At 47.8% G+C, this 12,743-nt stretch overlaps 1 protein-coding gene across 1 annotated transcript in view; it reads left to right on the top strand.

Annotated features, from left to right (window-relative positions):
- The window catches only part of LOC110494387 (cyclin-dependent kinase 18), a 60,108-nt gene that overhangs the window by 38,623 nt on the left and 8,742 nt on the right, over positions 1 to 12,743 (top strand). The window contains exons 3-10 of the mRNA XM_036950442.1: positions 1,159 to 1,307; positions 2,694 to 2,840; positions 4,572 to 4,628; positions 7,739 to 7,853; positions 8,539 to 8,633; positions 8,748 to 8,810; positions 11,329 to 11,452; positions 11,919 to 12,039. Coding sequence (XP_036806337.1) covers positions 1,159 to 1,307; positions 2,694 to 2,840; positions 4,572 to 4,628; positions 7,739 to 7,853; positions 8,539 to 8,633; positions 8,748 to 8,810; positions 11,329 to 11,452; positions 11,919 to 12,039 — 871 coding nt within the window. The remainder of the gene's footprint in view (positions 1 to 1,158; positions 1,308 to 2,693; positions 2,841 to 4,571; positions 4,629 to 7,738; positions 7,854 to 8,538; positions 8,634 to 8,747; positions 8,811 to 11,328; positions 11,453 to 11,918; positions 12,040 to 12,743) is intronic.

Below are 12,743 nucleotides of genomic sequence, written 5' to 3'. Positions count from 1 at the left end.
ACTTCATTCCATCCAATTCCCCCTCTCTCTCCTTCATTGATCTCTCTATCGCTCTTTTGTCACATCTGTTTTTGTCACCTTATTTTTCTAAACACAGAGCTACTTGCCTCCTAACTTTTAGCTCAACTCAAATCTAACATCTAAATCTCCATCACCACCTGCATGGATGTACACCCAAAAATGGTCTCTGTGTGAGTCTCTGTGTATGTAGGAGTAGCCAGGGCTTTTTAATTTCCACTAATAACAGGCTGTGATACTGTATTTGTCAGAGAGAATAAGTAGACAGAGAGCGAGAGCTCACTGGGCACACACTGGTTGAAACCATCCTCGACTAACCTGTGCCCTCGCACACTGACTCTGTACCGGTACCCCCTGTATATAGCCTGGCTACTGTTATTTTACTGCTGCTCTTTGATTGTTATTTTTAACTTCTTTTTTTACTTAACACTTTTTCTTAACTGCATTGTTGGTTAAGGGCTTGTAAGTAAGCAATTCACTGTAAGAGCTACCTGTTGTATTCAGCGCATGTGACATTGATTTGATTTGATGTTATCACTTCATTTCAGTGAAATTACGTTGAATAGTCATTGAGTTGATGTCTTTGCCCTCTGAGAGAGAGAGGATATCTCCCTCCGTTTAGCCACATGCTCACATGCTTTTGTTAACAATCAGTGTCCCCATGGAAACACGGAGTTAAAGAGCTCACCGCAGTCTACATCAAACACCCCGAGAGGCAGCGGGCTGAACACACATACGCATGTGCACACACACACACACATACACAGAGGTGTCAGTCGATGCGATGGAACAGACATATCCACTCCAAACACATCCAACAGCAGCTAGACCAACAACCCATTCACACACAGGATCAAACCAAGGCTGAAACACAAGCTGTTCAGAGGACTGTAAACACATGCACATATTTCCACACTGTAGCTGATGCAGCCTTGTGTAGTATCTGAATGAGTGCTGTCTTTTTTATAATGTAAAGTGTAATTGTCCACTCAATCTGCTGTGTACAACACTGAAGAGAGGATGTTCAAGCAAGCCTGTCCGTGTGTGTTTAAGGCTACAATATGGAGTATTTCTCAGCATCTGTGTGTTAGTTTTCCATAACTCTAAAGTGTGCGTTCTCGCTCTCCGTCTGACCTGCAGCACTGACTCCAGACAGCCTGACCCTGCCGTCGCTGCACCCTGAGGCCAGTCCCAGTCCAGTGAGCCCTGAGCCAGCCACGCCCGGAGCACAGTCCCCCTCCCAGCTCCAGTACCGCAGCAAAGCACCCCACCGACACTTCTCTATGGTGGTGAGACAGGGAGGGAGAGTTGGGGAGAAGGAGAAATAGGAACGTTTAGAAATGATAAAGTTCACATTGACATGCCAATTAGGATAGTCTAGCTCACAACACCAAAGTGGTTTCAATCCGAGAGGAACTGCTATACTGAGAGGGACACTAAAGCAAATGTAGCCTCCTGTACAGATGTAGGTCAAACCTTACTTGAAGGGGGTATACATAAGACATTCATAACACCTTTTACAAAACCAGTTATTACACCTTTATAATATAAGAGCTACTGACTGGGTTCCTCTCCTCCCTCTCAAAACGGAGTGGTTATAACTTCCTCTCAGCCTCAGAGCAGCAGCAGCTGCTACACAGCCCACAGGGAATTACAAGCCATCGTCTGAATGTTCTTTCTTTTCCACATAACCCGCCGGGCCAGACACCTTTAGTTCGAAAATTCAGCCATCTTGCTTTTCAACAAAAATAACTGCAAAGAGAGACAGTCACAAACACGTGTTTGTGCATGCACACACACACACACACACCCTGGGGAAATTCACATACACACAAACACCTTATTTCAGACAGTTCCAGAAGTGTGGTGCAGAGGGGGAAGTGTGAGATAGATAGTCACTCACAGGAGAAACTGTGTCATAGGGTGGAAGAACAGATTAACAGAAGAGGATTGATTCGTCTTGTCCTACATTAAGACAGGTCTGCATTCAGAACCACAGACAGAATAGAAACACAAACAGAAGATTACTTTCTCAAACTAATGATCGTCTAATCATCCCTAGCTTTAAGTAGACACAATCACTCCTTACCTCTACACTATAAAAACCGACCACAACATTAACCCTACAAATAGCACTGTTGGCCATTTGGAAAGTCAGTCAATCATTTAGCATTACACAATAATACTGTTAGCAATACTCTTTGGATACTATGAGATTAGAAAGGTTCAGAGTTCAGAAGCACAGTTGAAAAATATATGGCACATGGAAATTGAGAAAGGATGGGCTACGGAGATAGGCAGGGTGGGCTACGGAGATAGGCGGGTTTGGATTAACAGCACATGATCTGTAATAGTTAGGACCGAAAATACCATATACCATTTAATGTGTAAATCAAACTATATTTTGTGTCATGTAATACTGTGTATAGAAGTACCATGTATGTGAAAGTTATGAATAATGTGTATGTAAAAGAAATGGCATTTATTTTAGTAAAACAAAGTCCTCCAAAGAGGGTGGTGGATGGAGGAATAAAAAATAACAATAACAACAACAATAATAAACCTGTTCTGGTCCAATGTGTCATGTGAGAATATTGCCCATTTATGATTTGTGTATTTGCACAAATAATGATTGTGTGAGTGTTGCATATCGATGACTGATTGATTCTCTGCAGGATGTGAGTAAGCGTATGTCTCTGCCCATGGACATCCGCCTGCCTCCAGAGATCCTCAAAAAGCTGCAGATGCAGAGAGAAATGGAGAATGAGAACAACTCTCCTCCCTGCAAACCCCTCAGCCGCATGTCACGACGGGCTTCACTGGTTAGTACCCCTATACCCTAATACAGTTGTTCCCAATCTTTTTCGGTTACTGTACTACCAAGTGAATTTTGCTCTGCCTGGAGTACCCCTGAAGAACCCCCCCATTTGAATTTTACCAGTAGGCCTATGGTCCCATGAGTCTTCAAGTACCCCTTGTGGATAGACCAAGTACCCCAACTGGTCCTAGTACCCCTTGTTGGGAACAACTGCTCTAATATCACAATACCCTAACCCAAACCCCTCAGCTGCATGTCACTACAGGCTTCACTGGTTAGTATCACATACCTCAAACCCCTATATACCCATACCGCAATACACCCATACCCCTATACCCTAAACACCCTAAATCAATCCACTCAGACACGTCGTGACAGTCATCACTGTTCAGTACCCTGTACCCCTTTACACTCATACTGCAGTACCCTAATACACGCATACCCTAATACCCTAAATCAAACCCCTCAGCCGCATGTCCCTGCGGGCTTTACTGGTCAGTAGACTACCCCCTGTACCCAACACCATGATCCCTAAACCATATGGTCATAACCTTACATACAGTGCCATGAAAAAGTATTTTTCCCTATATACATTTCTCAGATTGTACATGTTTTTTCTATACTGAATGTTAGAGCTTCAACCCAAACCTAATATTAGATTAAAGGAACCTGAGTGAACAAATAACAACAATTACAGACTTATTTCATTTAATTGATAAACAAAGTTATGCAACACCCAATTCCCCTTTGTGAAAAGGTAATTGCCCCCTTACACTCAATAACTGGTTGTGCCACCTTTAGCTGCAATGACTGCAACCAAACGCTTCCTGTAGTTGTTGATCAGTCTCTCACGACGCTGTGGAAGGATTTTGTCCCACTCTCCCATGCAGAACTGCTTTAACTAGTGACATGTGAGGTTTTAATCATGAACTGCTCATTTCAAGTCCTCCCACAACATCTCAATTGGGATTCGGCCTGGATTTTGACTAGGCCATTCCAAAACTTAAAATGTGTTGCTTTTTAGCCATTTGATTGTATCTTTTGGATCGTCTTGGTCCTGAGGCAGCAAAGCATCCCCAAACTATCATATGACCAACATGCTTGACTGTTGGTATGAGGTTCTTACTGTGGAATGCAGTGTTTGGTTTTCACCAGGCATAATGGGACCCATGGCATCCAAAAAGTTATACGTTTGAATAATCTGTCCATAAAACAGAGTCTTAAAAACATTGTCAGAGTCTTGATCATCCAGATGCTTCCAGGTGCTTTTTAGCAAACTTGAGTCAACTTTTTGGACGACATGGGTCCCATTATGCCTGGCGAGAACCAAACACTGAATTCTACAGTAAAACCCTCATACCAGCATTCAAGCGTAGTGGTGGTAGTGTGATGGTTTGGGGATGCTTTGCTGCCTCAGGACCTGGACGACTTTCCTTAATAGAAGGAACCATGAATTCTGCTCTGTATCAGAGAATTCTACAGGAGAATATCAGGCCATCTGTCAAAGTCCAGACCTAATCCCAATTGAGATATTGAGATGTTGTGGCAGGACTTAAAATGAGCAGCTTATGCTTGAAAACTCACAAATGTTGCTGATCTACAGCAGTTCTGCAAGCAAGAGTGGGCAAAAATTGGGCACAAACAGCTATTGAGCGTAAGGGGGCAATTATTTTCTCACATAGGGGGAATTGGGTGTTGCATAACTTTATGCTACCTTGTGTATTTTTCCATACAGTCTGACATTGGCTTTGGAAAGCTGGAGACGTACGTGAAACTGGGAAAACTGGGAGAGGTAAGAATGTCGCTATGGTTACGCGTTTTCAGCTGCAGTTTAAGGCACACGTCCAGCTGTTTTAATAGGTGCAGGACACAGAGAAATTAGAATGGTTGAAACTAAAGGTGTGTGGGTATTCCCAGTGTAGTTATTCAGTGTGTGGATTTTCACCTTCTATTTAACCCCTGAGATGAGAGGAATTTGTGTATTTCATAAGAGAAAGTAAAATAAAGTTCTTTATAAATCTTTAGAACTATGAAATTATGTTTATTAAAAAGCAGAAAGACTCCATCCCAAACCTATTTCTAAGTTGCTAGGTCAAGCCATGTGGTAATTAGCATTGGGGGGGGGATTGTCACATGGAACTTGGTTGGTTGTCCCTATCAACTCCATTATAACCATATATTAATTGGGGACATTGCCACTGCCAGTATACAATAAATCCCAAGCTCTTTTGTGCTGTTGCTATAAAGACCTCCCTTACCAGTAAACACAAACCCTTTTGGCCGACATATCAAAATGTGTTGGGAATATGTAGTGTGGAGAGCGTTTACACAGAGGAAAGACGTCGCCGACAGCAGAAAATAATGTTGATGCCTGGCCGACGTGTAAACGATGTAGAATTTAGAATGTAGATATTCTAAATACATCTGAGACGTCTTGCCAATTTGCAAACGATGTCTAAACGGCATCTCCCCGATGCATCATGTATACATCCGTTGGGCAGAGGAATCTGCGCCATCTGGGTTTGTTGCCGCACACATTGTTTCTGACACACACCCACACAAACCTACTCAAAATGTCATATGTTGTTCTCAAGTCAAAAAATCCAGAATTTTGTTTGAAATATTGTTTGATCAAAGAAAGGCTTGGCTAGTTCTAAGACTATGTATGCTATAGTGCTTCTTTTCCTGTTCCAAAAGGTTTCTTTCTATAATGTTGAAAAGAGTCTTGTAAGATATACTGGTGCTGAGAACTACACGAGAGTAAAACGTGTGACAACCAACCCCGGTCTCCCCTACTGCATACCTAGTTCTACATAGCAATATTAGATTGATTTATAGAACTGGTGTGTGTAGTCTCACACACAGAGGCTACTTATCTGTTGTCTCAGACTGTACTCATGAACCCTGAGTTACTGTTAGTGCAGAGGAGCAGTCAGACTAAATAGGCTACATATGTCCTAGTCATGCTCAGTCATTAGGGTCAACAACTGGGCTACATCTGTCCTAGTCATGCTCAGTCATTAGGGTCAACAACTGGGCTACATCTGTCCTAGTCATGCTCAGTCATTAGGGTCAACAACTAGGCTACATCTGTCCTAGTCATGCTCAGTCATTAGGGTCAACAACTGGGCTACATCTCATAACAGAAAGTTGTCCCCTTCCACCTCTCCTCAGTCACTCCGTTTCACAATAGCTGGATAGGTGTAAGCAATCCCTGTATTTAGTTTCCTTCATATTGCTTCATATTGAAACCTATGCAGTCCTGCCAGATCTGTGGAGGAGTGAACATGGAAGACAGCAGGGTGGGAGCAGTGTTCTGGAATGGCATGCAGTCTAGGTCGAGGGGGCGGGGGTTAGTTTACTGTAAACACATGTCCTAACAGAACTAGTGTCTGGTCAACTATGACTGCTCATCTACATAACAAGGTGGTCATGTTTAAAATACCTTACATCCTGCCATGAGACAAGCCAATGTTTCAAAAAAAGAGACAGCAATGACAAAGATACCTGGTAGCCAAACAAACCTTCTTTATAAGTTAGGGATAAGGTTATGGGGTAGGGTTAGTATTAGGGATAAGGTTATGGGGTAGGGTTCGTGTTAGGGATAAGGTTATGGGGTAGGGTTTGTGTTAGGGATAAGGTTATGGGGTAGGGTTAGTGTTAGGGATAAGGTTATGGGGTAGGGTTTGTGTTAGGGATAAGGTTATGGGGTAGGTTTCGTGTTAGGGATTAGGTTATGGGGTATGGTTCGTGTTAGGGATAAGGTTATGGGGTAGGTTTCATGTTAGGGATGAGGTTATGGGGTAGGGTTAGTGTTAGGGATAAGGTTATGGGGTAGGGTTAGTATTAGGGATAAGGTTATGGGGTAGGGTTCGTATAAGGTTATGGGGTAGGGTTCGTGTTAGGGATAAGGTTATGGGGTAGGGTTCGTGTTAGGGATAAGGTTATGGGGTAGGATTAGTGTTAGGGATAAGGTTATGGGGTAGGTTTCGTGTTAGGGATTAGGTTATGGGGTATGGTTCGTGTTAGGGATAAGGTTATGGGGTAGGTTTCATGTTAGGGATGAGGTTATGGGGTAGGGTTAGTGTTAGGGATAAGGTTATGGGGTAGGGTTAGTATTAGGGATAAGGTTATGGGGTAGGGTTAGTATTAGGGATAAGGTTATGGGGTATGGTTAGTATTAGGGATAAGGTTATGGGGTATGGTTAGTATTAGGGATAAGGTTATGGGGTATGGTTAGTATTAGGGATAAGGTTATGGGGTAGGTTTCGTGTTAGGGATAAGGTTATGGGGTAGGTTTCGTGTTAGGGCTAAGGTTATGGGGTAGGTTTCGTGTTAGGGATAAGGTTATGGGGTAGGGTTAGTGTTAGGGGTAGGGTTCGTGTTAGGGATAAGGTTATGGGGTAGGGTTCATGTTAGCGATAAGGTTATGGGGTAGGGTTAAGGTTATGGGGTAGGGTAGGGTTAATGTTATAGGGTAGGGTTAATGTTATGGGGTAGGGTTAATGTTATGGGGTAGGGTTAGTGTTAGGGATAAGGTTATGGGGTAGGGTTAGTGTTAGGGATAAGGTTATGGGGTAGGGTTAAGGTTATGGGGTAGGGTAGGGTTAATGCTATGGGGTAGGGTTAGTGTTAGGGATAAGGTTATGGGGTAGGGTAGGGTTAATGTTATGGGATAGGGTTAGTGTTAGGGATAAGGTTATGGGGTAGGGTTAAGGTTATGGGGTAGGGTAGGGTTAATGCTATAGGGTAGGGTTAGTGTTAGGGATAAGGTTATGGGTTAGGCCCAGTAGTCAGGGTTTGACATTTGGCATGGCCATAAAGTGATGACCATTGTATATGTAAAAAACTGATGTGATTAACTAATTATTCCTGCTTCAATTACTTCCTGTTCCTGTGTAGGGGACATATGCCACGGTGTTTAAGGGGCGGAGTAAACTGACGGAAAACCTGGTGGCGCTGAAAGAGATTAGGTTAGAGCACGAGGAGGGAGCGCCCTGTACAGCTATCAGGGAAGGTAAAAACACACAGCACCCTATACAACCATAGTCTCGGAAATGCCTAGAGCTACAGTGCTAGGTCTGGGAATGATGTTGGATTTGGAGGACGCTCTTCACACAGACAACTCTCCCAACAAATCACGAGTGGGTGCTTAAAAATAATCCCCTCAGAAACATGACAGAGGTGGACACACAATATGGACGAAGATAGCTAGGTTAGTTTTATCCACAGCCAGTCAGTGGTTGTAAGCTTGTAACACTAACGTCATAGCGCATGCAAACGACTCGCTTGCAGAATACACTCATGGAAAATATCCTCGGCAAGCTCCATCTAGCTAGCTGCTGGAAACATTTACGGCAGGGCTCTGGGCTGATTTTCTGGCGTCCAACTCCACCCTTTCCTCTCTTCCAAACTGACGGCGGTCTAAGTACAGACGTGTATGCTGGAACATTGGTACATTGTGGGAGGCATCACGTCCATCTAGAGAGACTAATACAACCATCAAACCTCTCCTAACCTCTTCTCACCCCTCCTCACAAAACACATACTGTACCAACAGGGTTTTTGCCTCAGATTTACTACAGTAGCTTTTCAGAAGAACTCAGGAGTAGAACACTACCACCCAGTGGCGCTAAAATGTCATTAGAGTGTCCTCACTCCTCCATGCAGCATCCAACCATTTTCTCTGTGCGTCTCTGCAGTGTCTCTACTGAAGAACCTAAAACATGCCAACATTGTCACGCTGCATGACATCATACACACAGAACGCTCCCTCACTCTAGTCTTTGAGTACCTGGTGAGTAGTACACACCTTTCAAATACTTCATGATCAGTATAATAACCTGTGTTATATCTGCTTGTTTTACTTACAAGTTAATGTTCTGAAAATGTGTGCCTGTGTGTCTCCCAGGACAGTGATCTGAAACAGTACCTGGACAACTGTGGAAACCTCATGTGCATGAACAATGTCAAGGTTAGTCCAGCCTACTGAACACCGTTAATCATCATCAGACAGAGACGTTATGGCTTCCCTCGCTCCTTCTCCCTCTCCTTCTCTCTCTCTGCCCCCTCTCCTTCTCTCTCTCTGCCCCCTCTCCTTCTCCCTCTCTGCCCCCTCTCCTTCTCCCTCTCTGCCCCCTCTCCTTCGCCCTCTCTGCCCCCTCTCCTTCGCCCTCTCTGCCCCCTCTCCTTCGCCCTCTCTGCCCCTTCTCTCTCTCTGCCCCCTCTGCCCCTTCTCTCTCTCTGCCCCCTCTCCTTCGCCCTCTCTGCCCCCTCTCCTTCGCCCTCTCTGCCCCCTCTCCTTCGCCCTCTCTGCCCCCTCTCCCTCTCTGCCCCTTCTCCCTCTCTGCCCCCTCTCCCTCCTCTCCCTCTCTGCCCCCTCTCCTTCTCCCTCTCTGCCCCCTCTCCCTCTCTGCCCCCTCTCCTTCTCCCTCTCTGCCCCCTCTCCTTCGCCCTCTCTGCCCCCTCTCCTTCGCCCTCTCTGCCCCCTCTCCTTCGCCCTCTCTGCCCCCTCTCCTTCGCCCTCTCTGCCCCCTCTCCTTCGCCCTCTCTGCCCCCTCTCCTTCGCCCTCTCTGCCCCTTCTCTCTCTCTGCCCCCTCTCCTTCGCCCTCTCTGCCCCCTCTCCTTCGCCCTCTCTGCCCCCTCTCCCCCCTCTCCTTCTCCCTCTCTGCCCCCTCTCCTTCGCCCTCTCTGCCCCCTCTCCTTCGCCCTCTCTGCCCCCTCTCCTTCGCCCTCTCTGCCCCCTCTCCTTCGCCCTCTCTGCCCCCTCTCCCTCTCTGCCCCTTCTCCCTCCTCTCCCTCTCTGCCCCCTCTCCTTCGCCCTCTCTCCCTCTCTGCCCCCTCTCCCTCTCTGCCCCCTCTCTGCCCCCTCTCTGCCCCCTCTCTGCCCCCTCTCCCTCTCTGCCCCCTCTCCTTCTCTGCCCCCTCTCCCTCTCTGCCCCCTCTGCCTCTCTGCCCCCTCTCTGCCCCCTCTCCCTCTCTGCCCCCTCTCCGCCCCCTCTCCTTCTCCCTCTGCCCCCTCTCTGCCCCCTCTCCTTCGCCCTCTCTGCCCCTTCTCCCTCTCTGCCCCCTCTCCCTCTCTGCCCCCTCTCCCTCCTCTCCCTCTCTGCCCCCTCTCTGCCCCCTCTCCTTCTCCCTCTCTGCCCCCTCTCCCTCTCTGCCCCCTCTCCTTCTCCCTCTCTGCCCCCTCTCCTTCGCCCTCTCTGCCCCCTCTCCTTCGCCCTCTCTGCCCCCTCTCCTTCGCCCTCTCTGCCCCCTCTCCTTCGCCCTCTCTGCCCCTTCTCTCTCTCTGCCCCCTCTCCTTCGCCCTCTCTGCCCCTTCTCTCTCTCTGCCCCCTCTCCTTCGCCCTCTCTGCCCCCTCTCCTTCGCCCTCTCTGCCCCCTCTCCCCCCTCTCCTTCTCCCTCTCTGCCCCCTCTCCTTCGCCCTCTCTGCCCCCTCTCCTTCGCCCTCTCTGCCCCCTCTCCTTCGCCCTCTCTGCCCCCTCTCCTTCGCCCTCTCTGCCCCCTCTCCCTCTCTGCCCCTTCTCCCTCCTCTCCCTCTCTGCCCCCTCTCCTTCGCCCTCTCTCCCTCTCTGCCCCCTCTCCCTCTCTGCCCCCTCTCTGCCCCCTCTGCCCCCTCTCTGCCCCCTCTCCCTCCTCTCCTTCGCCCTCTCTGCCCCCTCTCTGCCCCCTCTCCCCCCTCTCCCTCTCTGCCCCCTCTCCCTCTCTCCCTCTCTGCCCCCTCTCTGCCCCCTCTCCTTCTCCCTCTGCCCCCTCTCCTTCGCCCTCTCTGCCCCCTCTGCCTCTCTGCCCCCTCTGCCTCTCTGCCCCCTCTGCCTCTCTGCCCCCTCTCCCTCTCTGCCCCCTCTCTGCCCCCTCTCCGCCCCCTCTCCTTCTCCCTCTGCCCCCTCTCTGCCCCCTCTCCTTCGCCCTCTCTGCCCCTTCTCCCGCTCTGCCCCCTCTCCTTCGCCCTCTATTCCCCCTCTCCTTCTCTCTCTCTGCCCCTTCTCCCTCTCTGCCCCCTCTCCCCCCTCTCCTTCTCCCCCCTCTCCTTCGCCCTCTCTGCCCCCTCTCCTTCGCCCTCTCTGCCCCCTCTCCCTCTCTGCCCCCTCTCCCCCCCTCTCCTTCGCCCTCTCCTTCCCCCTCTCCGCCCCCTCTCCGCCCCTTCTCCCTCTCCGCCCCCTCTCCTTCGCCCTCTCTTCCCCCTCTCCGCCCCCTCTCCTTCTCCGCCCCCTCTCCTTCTCCTTCTCCCTCTCCGCCCCCTCTCCTTCTCCTTCTCCCTCTCCTTCTCCCTCTCCGCCCCCTCTCCCTCTCCCTCTCCGCCCCCTCTCCTTCTCCCTCTCCCTCTCCCTCTCCCTCTCCGCCCCCTCTCCTTCTCCCTCTCCCTCTCCTTCTCCCTCTCCCTCTCCTTCTCCCTCTCCCTCTCCTTCTCCCTCTCCTTCTCCCTCTCCTTCTCCCTCTCCTTCTCCCTCTCCCTCTCCGCCCCCTCTCCTTCTCTCGCTGTCTCTGTAGATCTTTATGTTCCAGTTGTTACGTGGTCTGTCCTACTGCCATAAGAGGAAGATCCTTCACAGAGACCTCAAACCTCAGAACTTGCTCATCAACGACAAGGGAGAGCTCAAACTAGCAGACTTCGGTATGACACACACACACAGAGATAGTCTCACCATACAGATACACTGACATTGGTAACCTAGTAACAGATCTCCCTCTATATTATCTAGGGCTGGGACGATACCATCGCGTTACTCTTTAGTATCGTGTCAAGGAAAGAAAACACGATTTAACTTCTTTAGGAAAACTGCCCTAATGTTAGAAACAAACAGCAGTATGTTGACATCCAGAGTAATTTATTTATTTTCCAAGCTATAGCACACATTAATTTACCTACAGATTGTTTTTAAAAGGACCAAAGAGTTTGGTCTGCTTCCTGTTTTTATTCTAGGCATACAAACAAAAATTGCAAAATTGGTATTGTCCCAGCCCTAATATTATACCAAACCTTTTCAACACGTATCCTGCATGTAGATAGAAGACCAGATCAATAGATAAAATGCTCCCTCTTTGAGATCCAGCTCATGACTGTTTGTTTGATTGGTCAGGTCTGGCCCGGGCCAAGTCTGTGCCAACTAAGACCTACTCCAACGAGGTGGTGACTCTATGGTACCGCCCCCCTGAAGTACTGCTGGGTACCACAGAGTATTCTACACCCATCGACATGTGGTGAGTACATTCCACACATATACACACGCATATGCGAGCGTGCGCGCACACACACACACACACACACACCTCCATTCTGACTCACAGAGACAGAGGCATTTCAACAAACCTACTCAGTGTCACATTGTTTAAAACCCCTTAAGGATCGGCCCCTCTTTTTTTTTTTTTCAATTTTCGACTAAAATGACATACCCAAATGTAATTGCCTGTAGCTCAGGCCCTGAAGCAAGGATATACATTTGCTTGGTACCATTTAAAAGGAAACACTTTGCAGTTTGTGGAAATGTGAAAGGAATGTAGGAGAATATAACACAATACAAAAGGGGAAAAAATAAAAACAAATTCTACCATCTTTGAAATGCAAGAGAAAGGCCATCATGTATTATTCCAGCACAGGTGCAATTTAGATTTTGGCCACTATATGGCAGCAGTGTGTTTGCAAAGTTTTAGACCGATCCAATGAACCATTGCATCCATGTTCAAAATGTTGTATCAAGACTGCCCAAATGTGCCTAATTTGTTTATTAATAACTGTTCATGTTCAAAACTGTACAGTCTCATCAAGCAATAGCATGGTATTCTTTCACTGTAATAGCTACTGTAAATTGGACAGTGCAGTTAGATTAACAAGAATTTAAGTTTACTGCCAATATCAGAAATGTCTACGTCCTGGGAAATGTTCTTATTACTTACAACCTCATGCT

This window comes from Oncorhynchus mykiss, chromosome 17 (assembly GCF_013265735.2).
Source record: "Oncorhynchus mykiss isolate Arlee chromosome 17, USDA_OmykA_1.1, whole genome shotgun sequence".
In the NCBI taxonomy this organism is placed as follows: Eukaryota; Metazoa; Chordata; class Actinopteri; order Salmoniformes; family Salmonidae; genus Oncorhynchus; species Oncorhynchus mykiss.
This window is presented reverse-complemented; position numbering and strand designations above follow the sequence as displayed.